Source organism: Lagopus muta, chromosome 2, assembly GCF_023343835.1.
Source record: "Lagopus muta isolate bLagMut1 chromosome 2, bLagMut1 primary, whole genome shotgun sequence".
Taxonomy (NCBI): Eukaryota; Metazoa; Chordata; class Aves; order Galliformes; family Phasianidae; genus Lagopus; species Lagopus muta.
The window spans coordinates 59,226,169-59,242,600 of NC_064434.1; the positions used below are offsets into that span (position 1 = coordinate 59,226,169).

Below are 16,432 nucleotides of genomic sequence, written 5' to 3' on the forward strand. Positions count from 1 at the left end.
ATACACTGCTCTGCAGCCCTCAGGACAGAGCTGGAGTACGAGAGCTCCAAGTTCCTCTCCACCCATCTCATCTGTTGGTATTACCTCTTAATTTCTATAAAACTAATCAGAAAATTAGATTTACTGAGACTGAAATTACCCAATGTAAAGAACTACTGCTTATGTAGGTGAAATTTTCCTAAAACATTATCATAGCTGTTCAGTTCTGTGTTTACTTGTCCTGAATACCCAGCAGTGATCTGAATAGGCCCAGGCAAAACATGCTAGTCACTGCTACTCACTAGTGCAAAATGCTCCTACTGAGAGCCCTAGAAGAGCACACCAAAAGAATACCTTCTTCCCTCCTCTCAGCAAACACGCAGCACTCAGAAGACTTCAGCAATCCTAAAACATTGCTTTCAAAACGACTCAAAGAAAGAAGACTGCAAAATCCTTTTAATCGTTTCTGAACACCTCAGATAAAACAACTCCACAAAGAAAACAGCAAGAACAGAGCTGGTGAAACATGTAATCCTAATTCTGCTCTGAGCAGCGAAACAGAAGCTACTGGAGGCTAATATGAATATCTATTCTTTTTAAGCTGCAATAAGTCCAAGCACTTATTTATAGCCCTCAAGATTCCTAAGTCAACAGTGCACAGATCTAAATCAGGGCTCATTTCTCTATACATTCTTACATACTAAAAACACACATAGACATTCCAAATGTCAACATATCAAGACAGAGCTAATTCAGACACTTCAAAACATCCTCTTCTGAAAAGGATTAATTCAGAACAATTTTGCCTTTCAAGATGCAACTGCTGTAAGCAACCACCAGATGGCAGAAGCAGAGGCAATGAGAGTCTCCAACAAAAGAAAGCTGTTTTAAAAAGGTATACGTTAGAAGAAAACAATCTTTATGCTTACTTTTCTTCTCATGTGGTTTCCCTCTTCCTGCTTTCCAAGAAGTACTATTTTGTGCCAATCAATCTAATAAACTCCTCCAAAAAAAAAATACAATTAACCAACACAACAGTCTCCTGAGAAGACGTTTTCTCAAATGGCATCTCTACTCCATCTCGCAGCTCAGGGCTTCTGTACTATGGATACTGCCAGAACAACGGTTTCCTTCTGGATTTGCACAGTTATAACTCACAATCAGTCACCAAATGTATCCTCTTTGGTGTCCTTCACTTCAAATCATGGAGCAGGCACACACTTACACCGTGCAGCTGTGCTTTCCCTCGGGATCTGAACTTCTGGTACCTGGAGTGTGGAAGCAAGCAGGCTGCAGAAATGCACTGTAATGCTCTGAGTACTGGAATAAAGCAGCATTTGCAAGGCGGACAAAAGCAAAACAAAATCTTAGTAAGCTTGTGCAAAAGCAGTATGGGGTAGGAGGGGAAAAGAGATTTTAGTCCTGAGCACGATTCTTAAAACTGTATATCCTGTGTCAAAGAAAGAGCATTAAAAAAACACAACCCAGCAGCAGACATTTAAAAGTCTTAGGAATAGACTCTGTCGATAACCTGCAGAATTATTAAGTGACGGCGATGAGGTCACCGCTTCACGCTGTGCCACAGAACAACACTGCGGCCACTTCCACCAACACCACCAGAAGCTCCACCAGGCTGACGGAGCCGCACCAGAAATGCCACCTCCAAGGCACTTGTTTACCAGAGCTGCACCCCCACCGAAGAGAAATCTTCCTCCTGTACTTCTCCTCCCCGAGGAAACGTAAGGTCACCCAGCAGCAAGCACATACCGCGGGGCTCAAGCAGCGGTCCCGCAGCACCAGCAGCACGGCCCCCAGGTGCGGCTGGTCTTATGCCCGAGCACAGCGCTGCGGGAACGTGCCTCGATGCGCTACCAGCACCCCTGCCAAACACCGCGGGGCTCTCGCCTGCCCCGTTTCCAAGTGACACCTGCACATCACTAATCCAGTTGCCGTTTATTTCCATATGTCAAATTACAATCTTTACTTGTGCAAAGCGACATAATAGTAATGATTAAGCCAATTACATCACAACACAGCTTAAAAGTACACACAATGGGAGGATTAAAGCCGGCTCCCGAGCAGGAGAGCCGTGCTCTCTGCGAGCTCTCCCACTGCGGGGACACCAGCGTCTCTTTTCCCGCCGACACGCAGCCGCCGGTTGCCACGAGCACGGGTCTGTGCGAGCACCACGCGGCCGGCCCCGAGTGCACGGCACCGACATGGCTGCAGCCAGACGGCCGCGTGGGAGAGCAGATCCCGGTCTGTCCTGCCGGGTAAAGCCACCTCCGCCACGGTATGTGGGTCAGGTTGGTGCTGGCAGCACGGGCCCTGCCTGGGGAAGGAAGGGGAAGAAGGGATAGAAAACGGAGCACAAAGAGGAAAGAAGCCGAGCGTCTCATTCTCTCCATAGGGCCAGAGTTTTCAACCCGTCTGAAATATTTACCACTGCTTTCCGCACCGTAACGCCGACCAACACCAACATCAGACTCCCATAGCAACGCTGGTTAAATCTTTACACGATAACCAACCTTTCAGACTAATAAGTTCAATTCTAACTATAATTGAGCATCTGAATTTCCTAGGATTTAAAAACCTCAGACAGACACCATTATTTTTATTTGTTTACTGCCTTGGTGTTTAAATCGGTATCACTCAAAACAGTCAAGCCTTTCACCTCCCATTACTGCTCTGCACACCTTACTCCTTCTTCTTTTTCACATCTTCATATCCCTCCTAATTTTCTTTACCACCTGGCAGCGCTGGTTCTATCTGCCAAAATCTACCTTCCTATTCCAGCTAAAATCAACACAAAGTAAATTGGCACTGTTTGTATTTTACACATCATCATTAGGCTGAAAGAACTTCCAACTTTTAAATACATTCTTGTGTGCTGACTGCAGACTCAGGCAGACATTGCTCTATCCAGTCACACTATGTGAGGTTCTCCACAAGTACATTTCCAAAGACACAATGCATGTATAAGCTAATACTCGGCAGAATTGAATGCAGTGTGCACAACTGGCAAGTCTGTCTCACATCACCCATCAACTGCCCATGATTTGCTAGGTGGTCATTTCACCCACATCTCTCCATCAACAACCACGCACATCGCAACCATTTTAAGTACCAAAAGATCAGCCAAAAACTGGGTATTTTTTTCTTTATGATACATACATACGCACACAAAAATGCATACGTAAGTAAAACTGAATGCCCCATGTACCACCTTCAAAAATGCTACTAGGGCAAGCTGACAAAATTAGCAAGACTAATTGCAATAAACAAACAAACAGAGTGCCTTTGCCTCTCTATGATTCAGCCAAAGGACAGTAACAATATCAAATTTGCGCATATTCATACTTATCAAACATAATTTCTTATTTCCATGGCTTAAACTTCTGTGAGCCATAAAAGAGTCCTGATCTTACATATGCGTGCGCGCACACACACACACAAAGGGGGGGGAAGGGGGTCTGTATTAAAAATACCTTTTTTACTCCATTTTGCCTTATATTCTACCTTTGTTTTGGAAAGATTGCTTTCTTATTAAAATAGTGAGATGGAGGGAACATTCTGAAGGACAATTACTAACAGTCTGCAGTTTGCACCTGTTCTGTGTTTACAGAGTGAAAACAAGACTTGGCACTTCAAGGTACCTCTTCCCTGGGCTTATTTACAGTGAGAAACAATAGCTTTTGTTTCAACTTTCTTTGCTAAAATAAAAGCCTATTTTGTCCAATCCAAATGCACATCCTACATCAAATACACCCTGTAGCTGATTTCTGTGTGCGCTTATCGTCCTGATCATCACTGACTCAAAAGACTACATCATCCAGATCTTCCCTTCACAGCCAACAACTATGGTGAGGGTGAACATTATGCTGTCTCATTCAGCACGTGTTCCTGGGAAATGGCCCCATTCACTACCAGTAAGCAGTGAAGGAGAATTTAAGACTAAGAGATAAATAAGAAATGGTAAGCTCTTTCTGCTTTCTAGAAATACTCCTTTTCAAAAACAGTATTCCATCATCTACAGGAAACACAGCCTAAAACTAAGTTATAAGTGTTCACGGATTGGTGGAATGGGTATAGTCAAGAGACCAGACACCCTCTGCCACAAATTATGTTTCCGCATGTGCATACAGACTGGACTTGAAATATTAGCTGCTGAGCCAGATCTCAACCCAAAACTGTCAAGATAAGGCCCCCAACTGCCTACGTTAAACCTGGAGAAGAAATTCAGGCTAAAAGCTTGTATCGAGGAAAGTGCTGTTTCATGAAAACTATGACCTTACATATTCCTCAACTATGCTGTATGACATTTTCCATACAAACTTGTTTTCCAACTTAAAAAATAAAAAACATTTTTCTTTCTAAAAATTGTGTTTGCATGCATTCTCCATGGGCATACCAATAGAACAGAGTTACTAATGCTTACGTCTCATCGCGACAGACGGGAGACGAAGTGTTTCTTAAGGGAGAGGAGGCTTTCACAGAATGCCTAAGTAGACAACTAAGATACATTCTGAGATTAATGAATTTGGAATGAAACGCTTACCTTTTTCTTAATTGAGGAAAAAAAGACATACAAAGTTCCTAGATATATCTAGTTTGTTACACAGCATAAGAATACTTCTTTATGAGAGTAAAATGACCCAGGTCATTCTGAAACTGAATCTCACAGACAATTTCCTTGGGACTCCAGAATATGATGTAAAGAGTTAGCAGTAGTATTGATTTAGTTTTGAAAAACTAAAGCTTACCAACAGAACACTCTTAAAGCCTTTGGTAATAGGAAGGAGCTTCAAATGACGAAGACAACTGGAAGACTGAAAAACACCCTGCAAGTTTAACCATAAAAAACCAGCAAGAAGCCTCCTCCACAGTGTTTCAGTTGTAAGAATCACTAGCTATATCAACCAGCTTCAGTAATATTGCTGTTTACCCATCTAGTCTGAAGGATTATGGAGATAACTGCACAAAAGCTGACTCTTGAGGTTTATTAAATATTCAACAAATATTCTGTACACATGCTGGGTATTAAATAATAATAAAAAACAAAACAAAAACCAGAAAATGCTGCAGAATATTATACATTAAATATTTCAAATAATACCAGAGTAGCACAGTTCATAATAATTCTTTTAAATCACTTCATCACATATCAACATAAAAATATACAATATAGACGCAACTGTAAATTCTGGCATCATGAATATTTAGATGCTTTTAAAGGTTTGGGTTTTTTTTCCTGTGGGTTAATTTTGCTTAGGGTATTCTTGCATAAACTTGGAAAACTCATTTCATCTTTTCTTGATTTTTTTTCACTTTGGCATTAAGTAATAGCACTGTTATTTTCTCACTTGCTGTAGTATCACAGCATGGGGACATTCAGCAGCAGGAAACTCTTCGTTGTCATGCTTTAGCCTACTGTTCCTCTAATCTCCTCCTTCCCCTCCCATACCCACTCTCTTCCTAGTTAAATAGATGTAGCCTACACACAATCTGCCTTTTCCTAAAATCATCTGCTAATAATGTTCAATTAAAAGCACACTCACTGCTGTAAGGCGCACTGGCCAAAGAAATTCAGGCAATAACTAGGGTACTGCCTACCCACTTTGCAGAGCAGGTTTCAAGTGTTCTCTCCAACACGCGTGCCGTATACCATACACTGATCTACAACTGCACACAGGGTGAAGCGGCTGCTCAACATACTACTTTCTATTTGTGATGCACTGTGAAAAAGGACTGAGAACAAAGTAGCTTACTCAACAGACTTCAAAGCAGGTAAGAAGTGGGATTTTTAAGTGTAAATCTACAAAACACCAACAAACTCAACAATGAGACAGCTTAAAAGTGACTACGAAGCAGAAGTTTCCTGTTTCCACATGGCCTTCCCCAAGTAATATCTGCTCAAGTGCTCCATACAGAGTAACAGAGCCCACATGCCCACTTCAGAACACCACACCTAGGGGAAGCTTTTCAAATTGGTGGATGTAAGTCACAGGATGCTCAACTCTTAGGCTGACAATTACCATCTTTTGTGACACCACATCCAGCAATTTGAACAGATGGGACCTACAGAGCAAAACTGCATTAAACTACAGACCTTGTGTCCAAATGTAGCATCCTCGGAGGCCAAGACTTCAACCTGCAATTATAAGGAGAAAGATCATTTCAAACATAGCCACTACCAGCAACCTCTCCTGAGCATAGCACCACAGTCCAGGCAGAGCAGTTTTCCACAAAGGACATCAGCTTGGACCAGCCCAAGGAAAGTCTACGTAGAATGGGACGTGCTGAACTATTATCTGCCAACAAAATCTCAAAAGAAAGGAAGCAGAAGCTCAGCTTAAATGGTGTGGAAAGTATCTATCTGTCAGTACCCCAACATATAATGGAGCACAACTGGAACACTGCTCTTCAGGTGACTTCTGGTTACACCAAAAAACTCCCTGAGCACAACCTGCATCACCTGCTGTGACAACATCGTGTAAAATTGAAGACTGGCAACAGCTGAGCTCTTCCCTCTGCATTACCACCTGATGAAGCCTGCATCAGCACCAGTTGGAAGCTCCTTGGCCCAAGTTTCACTCACAGGCCCCTCTCCTGCCTTCAGCAAAGCAAATTCTTTAAGAATCGTAGCGCTGAGGGAAGATGAACTGCCCAGAGGCCAAGACTATCCAGAAGCACAATACAGCAAGCGTCTGAAAGCTTGAGGACTGCAAGCTGTGAAGTGACCTAGCGATGCCCCAAATCCAGCACACCTTGCTGGTTGCCATGTAGCCACTGTTCCAAGAGCTGATACGCATTAATCTGAGACAACAGACACAGAAAAACAGGCACACCGATTTTTCATTAGTCTCCTTAAAAATACTTCACACTTCAGCACCTTTCACCTGAGAACCTCAGTGCTTTTATGAATTCTAATTAATTAAGCTTCCCAATACACTAGTGAGGTAGGAAAATGTCATCATCCCAATGTAAAGAAAACAGAGTGAGGCAGAAAGAGGTTAAGTAATTTCTTAGCAGTCATGTGCCAAACAGGGGACGTGACTCAGGAAAAGAATCCCAGATTTCTACTCCCAGGCTCATAGTTTAACAACTAGGAAATTCTCTATTTCTCTGATTTACATCCTATTTAAAATGCCTACTGCTACATTATAATTTATATAACTAGTATAACTATAACTAATGTATCTAATCTCCAGTTTAACTTAAGAAGAGTGAAGGATTTAAAGCAAATCGAGACAGAAAAAATGAATGTCAAGTTTCAGCCCGAAGCACATTATAATGCCAGAGTTATAAACCCCTGAACAAGAGGGTTTATAATGGAAAGGCTGATAAACTAACAATGATGGCAGCACTTAAATATATTTATGTCATGATCTAGTAACATATGGTATCTCTTCATCTCTAAATTAAAAAAGGGAAGAAAAGGGTGGAGGGGGGGGGAGAAGAGAAGAAGCTTTTATAGGAACTAAGAGTAAAAAGAAGAAAACGAACCTGAAGTTACCTAATTGTGACCTGTCCAACTGATTAGGAAAGGCAGTAAAGAGGCTACAAAACAACATCTCACTGAATAGGAGGCAGAAAAAAAAATATCCAAGTAAATAAAACCAATCTGAGATGATATGTAATAGCTACTTAGATTAAGCTTCTAATCCTTTAGGCACTTTATAAATATTAAACAATCAGTCCTGGTGAGACTGATAAATATCCATAATATATTTTACAGATGAAGAAACAGACAGAGGGTTAAGTGACTTGCCCAGGGCCAAAAAGAATAATCAGACACTGGATTGGAAGTAGAAGAATGACCTGTTAGTATACCGTCCCCAATTCAGTCCCTCAAGTTGCTTCTGAAGAAAGCTAATTGCAGTGTCAGAAGCAGTCCACCTAGGGTTAACATGATACCTATCTAAACTGAGTGTTCAGTGTCACCAGGCTGCTTTGGTATAACATCTTGCTTCAGCAACTACATACACAGCAAAACTCTAACAACCTTGTTCAAAATCTACTCAGTTATCTTTACCCTGTTATCTCTACCCCATACTGTGCTGTTCGTCTATCTTAGATGCCATCCTACTGCACTGGTTCCAAATGGAGCTGGTCACTGGTTATCATGAGACTCACTAATGAAAGTAGAACCTTCCTTGTGCCACTGGCTCCTTCTTTGGTCCCTCCTTGGATCCAGCTATGCTGATGACCACAGCTCACCCTGTCTGCTTTGCCCTGCGGTCCCTTCCTCATCCTCTGCTCTCCCTGTGGCCCCAGCCGGGCTATTGGCTCACAGAACCTCCCCAGAGTTGCTCCTCTCTGCACTGCTCCACATTCGGCGCTCCCGGTGTTGGAACACAGCACAGATGGCACAAAACTCCTGCAAAGATGAACCCAAAGTGGTCTTTGTTGGGTATCCATCCTTTGTCCAACCTGTGGGGAGGCCACCTCACTTCACTGGGACGTCACCACGCAGGGAAGTGGCACTGTCAGCACGTGGGCTGTGCTAATTAAGCTCCTGGTCACTCAGTGATGAACAAATAGTTCAAAATGCAAAAATTAACACAGCATGTTTACCAAAGTCAGGTCTCTTTTCTTTCACCAGGATGTTGTGAAGAGGAACAGACTGTGACATCTGACAGCACAACAGAAGTTTGTGTTTCTGTGCTCTCTTTTATAGGTAGGATTTTTTTTTTTGTTTAATGCTTAGAAATGTAAGGCTCACAGAGACAATAAAATGGTTCAGATTGCTGCTACTGGTATAGATGGTAATTCTAACAAAAAATGTTATTGAACAGTCTGATAATACCACTTCTGTTTTTCCAAGAGCAATCACACCATTTCTGCGATAAAATCTCATGTTGAGGATGGTGCAATAAAACACACTCTGTATGCTTAGTTACTACTGTGTTTACTCCTGCATTACCATATTGATCCATTCATTTTGGTCTTCACCTCCGTATAAAATGCAGTAAGAGACAAGTAACTGCTGACACTGTAAGATACACGACATAAAGTATTGAAACAAGCTGTGCAACACTGCAATGTTTTTCTCATGCTGAACTTCAAAAAAAAAAAAAAAACCAAAAAAAAAACAACCCACAAAATGCATTACAAGCTAGCCTGAGAGGACCCCCCTCTAGTGGGAATCGGAGTGTACTTCAAGTAACACCCACATTACCCAGAAGGAACAGAAAATGTGCCCTTAAGAATCAGGCAAGTACCATCTTTTCTCTTAATCTTCTCCAAAATACATCACTTTCATTCAAAAAACAAAAACAAAAACAGATTCATTACTGTTTCAAGATAATCAGACATTAATTAAGAACTTCTGATTATATACTTATTTGTGGCAGTTAAACATTTTCCATTTAAACTGCCTGACTGTAAATATGTAAATACACAAGCCTGGGAGAGGGGTTATTTTCCTTGTATATTTCACTGCATTGTTAAAAAAGAGGGCTTGGTTCTCAGATGACACACTGCTCTTTCCATGTGCCTGCACCACAACATACCAAAATACTTCACCTGGTGCTGCTCTGTACCTTTGCTGAACACCCTCCATCACATCCACATGGTCCACTTCTCTCAGTGTTACAGTCACATGTCTGCTAGCCTGCCTCGTGTTGAAGCAGGAGCATCTCACTACTGGACCATCCCTGCCCTGCCTTGGTTTCCCACTCCTTCCACACCCAACTCCAGGAAGCAGGGAGCTGTTCTGGGCAGCCATGGGCTGAGCAGGATGGGGCCAGGTAGCACCACAGCCCTTCCAGCACCTAATAAGAGCAGCCTCTCATCACTTTTATATTTACATATAATGTGTGTGTATTTCTGCAATATTTATAATTATATAAATATTAAAAATGTATATTTTGTAGATGTTTTGTAAAAATATATGTAGACATGCATGTATTTCAGTAGATTGCTCCAAAGTAATACCTCCTCTTATGGGAACTGCAACAGATGCAAAGAGCACAATAACGCTATTTGAAAGAGCAAATTCTTAGCGACATAACACAATTTTTCAACAGTCACCATCATTTTCACCAGCGCTGACCAAGAGCCTGCACACTGTGCTTGTAAAAATCTGCACGAGCGGAGGCGACCCGCTGTCACTGACTCCACTGCTGAAATGCACCCGCTGCCTCACTGTGCTCACATTCACTGTTTGGTCTCCATATGTGTTCAGCATGTGCCAATGAATGCCAATGGGTGCCACCTTTTCTGCATGGAGGAATTCAGTAGCATATCTTTACTTCATACGTACTTCCTTGACACATGTCATTTTGTCGGACTGCCCCTCTGCTGCCAGCTGTCACATGGCAACAAGATGTAGCAGAATACTGGTGTAAAAGTTCATCCTTCACTGTCACATCCATCAACATTCACCTCTGATGTTGTGGGCCAACATCATAAAACAGGAGACATAACTTTCAGAGCAGCCCAACCCCCATACATGACCAGCATTCCACCTTCACAGTCCACCCAGTCTCTGCAATGGGTGACTTGGGCAGCCGTGGCCATCGCCACTAATACTTACATAACATTCTAGGTGTTCAGAGCAGAAAACAGTAGCATTTAATACTTGCTAATTAATTACAAGATGGAAGAACTTGATAAGCTGCAAGAGATCCTCTAGAATGTTTGGAGTACCCTAAAGCAAGTTGGGAGAAGCCTTGAGTCTCTTCTTATTCAAATAAATGACATGAAGTATTTTTGTCTTACAGGACTCAGAGTCCCTAGTCTGAGAAACCACACTGCATCACAACCGTAAGATTTAAAATAAATCATGCACAGAAAAAAGGATTTGTAACACACCAAAACCATGAGGAGCAATGCTAAACAACACCTCTCTGAAAGAGTTATACAGCCTTACGATTAGATGACACAAGGAATTACAATAAAGTGGCCATCTCCAAAGCCAAACTCAGCAGTGATTTGCACCTTGATTCTCTCCAACTCCTTTCCGGCCCATCAAGGCTGTATTTGAGTTAGGATTAGCAGAAACTGAGCAAGAGCCACAGGAAGTGGAATGGCATTAATAAAAAAAAGAATGAATGACAGCTATGCTTAGTACTCACTGTTATCCAAACAAGAGAATGTGAAGTGGCAAGTACTCGCGGACAAAATAACTAACTCACAGAAAATGTGGGTCACAGAATGTATTTCTCTGTATTTTTTTTTCTTCTAAAACCTGAAAATGAGCACTAACAAACATTTCAGGCATATATGGACTCCCATACAGTATCTTGTTAACATTACTGCTGCAAAGGATCTTCAACCTGCATTTATCCGCCAAGCAAAACCTGCTGGTCCAAGGCACACTTAGAGCTGTTTCCAGCCTCTCTGAAGAGCCCGAGCCCAACCACGTCACTACTCGCTACAGCAAGGAACACGCAGGCTGGTGCAACACTGAGCCCGCCAAAATACGCAGAACGCGCCTGCAGTTTCTGCTGGGCTCATATGAGAATTGCCCAGCTGGCTGCAAATTTCACTGCTTTCTACTGTCATTTTTCTGACACTATTACTCTAGAAAAATTATAGCTCGTGGCCTTTCTGATACCTAGAGGGGTTTTGCCAAGTGCCTGCTCACTATAAAGGCATGCCTCTGGCACTTCTAAAATATGTTCAAAACAAAATACATGTGCATGTAAATGCACATTTTGTAATACTTCTGTATTCACTGTAAAGATCAAGCAGATCAGCAAGGACTCTTCCCTTCGACAACAAAATCATAACAGAAGGAGGAGATGCAGGGTTGTCTCCTGAATTACTGTGGAATCCCCTCCTGATCTCTCCTTTTTTTAAACAAGAGGGACACACAGACAATCCTGCTTTCATTTCTGAAAGTCATTAGAAAGTTTCTCTCAAAGATGACTATTGCTATAGTTGTCTGTATCTTTGAGAAATCCAGCCTGCATAGCTGTAACATCTGCATTCGTTGCCTGCCTTTTAAAGCAATTTAGGATTCAACAGTTGTAGAACATGGTCGCCACGCTTCTCATGGGAGCAGGGACAAACCTGCATGACCCACACTAGTTTTTGGCAATTCTTCAAGGACTCACTGAGGCGTACACTGCTTCAAACGTATGCAGGACTATGCAGGAATAAACGCTGGTAACTGAGACAACCTTTCCTTCCCCTTTCCTCTGCTAACTGCCACAAGTTTATTTTTAATGGTTATCATGCATGTACTTTAAGACAGGCTCCTGTAGCAAGGGAGGATGGGCGTGTTCCCTGAGCAATCCCTGAAACAAACGTACAAAGACACACCTTTGCTATAACCCTGAATCTGTGTCTGAAACAAAGCAGGACAGTTGCACGGTATCAACCCCATGAATTAAGGAGAGATGACATTTCCTCACTTTTCATACAAAATCCATCAGAACTACTTAGTCAAGGCCCTTTGGTTAAGTAAATGCCATGTCCTTACAGTCTGACCTGTGCAAAAATTGGATGTTATGTGACCCAGTTCAGGAAAATTGTTCTTTTAATCTAGCACCTACTTTTTCCTAAGCTTTCCCTTTCTCTTTTGCCTGTTATTTGTGGTATCAATCATTTATCTCTTGGTTCACCGAGCCTAAAAAAATGAAGATCAGTGTTCAAATTTCTGCACCCGCAACTTCTAGCTCCAGAAATGCACATTGAACAACAAAATGATCTCTTTATAAACGACTGAGTAACTGTGTGCTATTTTGTGCTAAAAAGGTTTGAAAGGTTTTTCAGAAAGTATGCTGCATTTTAAACTTGCTTATTAATTCTCCTCATTCTCCTTATTAGCATGTACAGACAACACAGTGGCTCAAGGACACAGCTCGCTGAAGCAGCTCTGTGCTTGGTCAGCCAGCGTTAGAGATAAAGCACAATGATGCCTCATGTTCTTCAAAGCTGTATAGTGGAGCAGATCTGCCCTCCTCCTATTTTTAAACCTTCTCTCTTTTTTTTTTTTTTTTTTCTTTTTTAATGTCAAGGTTTTCGTGGAAGCTGGTGTATAATTAAAAAAAAAAAAAAAAAAAAAAACCAACCAAAACTAAAATCAAGATCATTCACATCTTCAACATTGCGTCTAATCCACTTTCTTGGCCATGATATTGACCAACCTGCTGTTTTAGTCTCCCAGTGCAAATATTTTGCAAAATCCTGGGAACAAGGCCAACCCCTAAGAAGCAAAAAAACAGACTCTAGGTATGAGCTAACTAAAAGCAATAGCCATCACCCTTGTGGGATGCAATATTTACCATAGCACTGTATATATTAGAAGCAAATGGGGAGAAGCAAATGTGGGTCACAGGGGAATGGGACAATACCTGTAACCTCAAAAAGCCAGAGACAGACGGAGATCAGCACCGGGTAACAGCCACTACGAATGCTGGATTGACATCAGAGATTGTGTACATGTACAATTTGTGTACACTCCTGAGTGGCTGCAGGGGACCTACGAGGACTATCTGAGTGTGCTCCTCTCCCTCCCAGTCCTGAGGTCACTTGTTCCTCCACACTTACCACAGACAACTGATGAGCAGCAAATTCACAGCAGTAACACATCTACCTTGCGCTTGCTGTTAGAAGATGAAAGAGGCAAGGTACATTCGCAGCCATACCCACGCACATGGAATCTATTATTAGCATAGTTACAGTTCAAATCTTTTCTATTTTTTTTGGCCAGACACTGTTTTTCATATATATGCAAAGATAAATAACATGCAATTAGTTCTCACAGAGCAGAATGCTGCATGAAACAGTGTAACTGCACTGAACATTACCTTTTGATATTTATTTGTTTGACAGTGTAGAGATCAAAATGATTTCTGTACCGACGCTGAAATCTAGGAGCAGTCACTATTTAAATGATCTTAAGAAAGGGTGGTAGATATTATTAAACATAAAATCCAACCTTTCACCTGAAAGCATTCTAATATGTGGAAAATCCTGAAAAGCTGTCATCGTGCCATATGACATAAGGGGTATCAATTACTGCAAGCGTTAAGCCTTTATTTAGGTACTGCATCTGCATCTTTTCTAACCCATTTATATTTCTTACTCTTTGTTGAATCCTGTTACTTCTTTTTAATTCAGCAGTTCTAAAATTGTGAACGAAAAAACCTTGCCTCCCAAAGCGCACTGCACAGGCACGTACGAGCAGCCGGTACACGCACCATGACACCGTCAGCCTGCAGAGCGACAAGCTACAGAAAGCACCAGAAATGGTTAAAGCGTAACTGCCTCTCCTCGCAGGGCTGGAGGCTCCTCTCCCCACCCAAACACGCCCCAATAATCCTTTTCAGACACAGGTTGCTTGCTGCAAACAGGAGATGCCCTTCACCAGCACCTAAGCGGTGGTGATGATCAGCTGCAGCGCTGACATCTTTTTAGGAATTCCAGACAGTTCCCCCGGGGCACTGGGGGGAATTTCAGTGCCACCCTTGCCATCAGGGAGGGCCTCTGCTTTGTAAGGCTGCAAGGGCTGCACCCCTTGCTGCCCTGCTTGCCTCTCTGGACATCCGTACGTACCGCCTGGAAACGTGAGGGCAAATACAAGTCCTGGGTAAAACCGCACGTCTGAAACAACAACCTCGCCTGGGCGAAGCCTAACTGTTCACGGCAAAACTGGAGATAAGTGACCAAGGACAAAATCTTCACAGAAACAAAGCTTTAAGTTTCCACTCTACACCATTCTGTCAGCAGCTTTCTTATTTAATTGAGCCAGTATACACCCAACATCAAAGATACTAAGCTATTTTGTGCTGAAAATATTGGAAGCATGTTAGGAAGAGGTGGCAAACAGAAAGGATCTGTCAAAGGTAACAGATGTATCAAGGGCACCGAGCACTGTGAAGAAGGCGTTAATTATCTATGCTGAAAAAGAAAAGGTGTTTGAAAAACAGAAACTGTTTTCAAAAGATTCAACACGTTCCTATTGTGCTCAGGAGAAAAAGCTTCCCTGCACCTTAGACAACATTATTTTGGGTACGTGGGTTAAAAAGATTTTTTTAGCCGAGGAGGTAACACAATGTAGAGAGCGCTGCTTCAGAAACGTGGCTTTAACTTCAAAACCTTCGCTGCGTCTCACAACCGATTCCAACCGTAAATTAAATTCTTTATTCCTGCTTCTAATGCAATGGGTGACTTACACAACCCAGCCGAATCCCAAAAATAACAGGAAAAGAACACCTTCTTAAGCATCTTTTTGTAATTTAGCGCAATCTCCGCAGTACTTTCAACTCCTGCCCTACAAGGACTGCCTCGTTTTTTCCTTTGCTTTATCTGGAAGGAAAAAAAAAAAAAGGTACTTTTTGAGAATAAAACGAATATGCAAAAAATCACACTGAGGCAAAACTTGTCACCAGAGGACCTACCCTAAATAAAGCTTACGTTCTTATTAATTTTCTTTCTAGATCATATGTGGTTCTACTCGCTCACAACCTAATTCTGAGTCAGGAAAAAAACCTGATTCTTCATTACGCCCCTATGCCCCATCTCCACTTTCTCTCGTAGGACCGATAAATCAGAACTTTCCAAAGTGTGATTCTGAGAAAACTGGTTAACACAAAAATGACCCTTTTCATTTCATCTGAAAAAAAAAAAAAAAAATTGGAACAGATAAGAAGGGAGACGAATAGCAATTAAAAGCAACAGAAGCCTCCACCTTCGTACAAAAAAGGCTGAAATATATTCCTTTGAAGATCATTGAAACACCCTAAAAAAGATGCCTGATATAGGAGTGCGATGTGACCAAGAAGAGAACCAAGGCGGCCGCGCCACTGTAAACTGCAGGGAACGTGGCCCATGCAACTGCCAGCAGCGATGCCACCAGCCCTGAGAACGCGATCCCAACCTCACCACCCGTCAGCAAGTTCTTCCCAACGCCCGCTCCTGCCGTATCAATATCTGACCATATATAGAGGGTGGCTAATGCCGACAGCATCTGGGAAATTCACTCGGGCATCATCTGGGCATCGTCAGACCGAGGGTGCAGGTTTGGAAGGGATGGTTTCCACAACAAAGTATCAACACACCTGCCAGAGAATCACACAGGAGGCATCCCCTGGGCGACGTTCCGTATTTCACACTCTAACTTGAAAGGGTAAATCCACGCAGCGGGACTCAGAGGAACTGAATTATTTCTGCCAGTGATCTGAACTTTTTTCTTCAGTTGTTTTAAGCTGCACCCTCGTCGCCTCCCCACAAGGTACAAAGATTGATAAATACTCTGTCTGGATTAACTGCTTTGAAAATTATTCAGATGTCACAGCTGGCCAGTTTTTGACCCTTCTGGTATCAGGATTTAGGAGTTTACTGGGAAGGAAAGCAAGTCACTGCCATAACTCCTCTGTGCTCAGAACAGCAAAACACTGCCTCAGAAACGAAGGGAAAAAAAGCTCACAGCTCCAGCCCAACCCTGCGCTGAACATTTCAATGGGGCAGGCAAAAATAAAAACATTCCTAGGAGTCA

General features: G+C 42.2%; 2 protein-coding genes across 2 annotated transcripts in view; both read right to left on the reverse strand.

The window, feature by feature from the left end:
- ZDHHC14 (zinc finger DHHC-type palmitoyltransferase 14) overlaps positions 1 to 16,432 on the reverse strand; it is a 515,017-nt gene that overhangs the window by 340,767 nt on the left and 157,818 nt on the right. The window lies entirely within an intron of this gene.
- ARID1B (AT-rich interaction domain 1B) overlaps positions 1 to 16,432 on the reverse strand; it is a 318,747-nt gene that overhangs the window by 136,579 nt on the left and 165,736 nt on the right. The window contains 1 exon segment of the mRNA XM_048935631.1: positions 6,089 to 6,130. Within this exon segment, the coding sequence (XP_048791588.1) occupies positions 6,089 to 6,130 (42 nt within the window).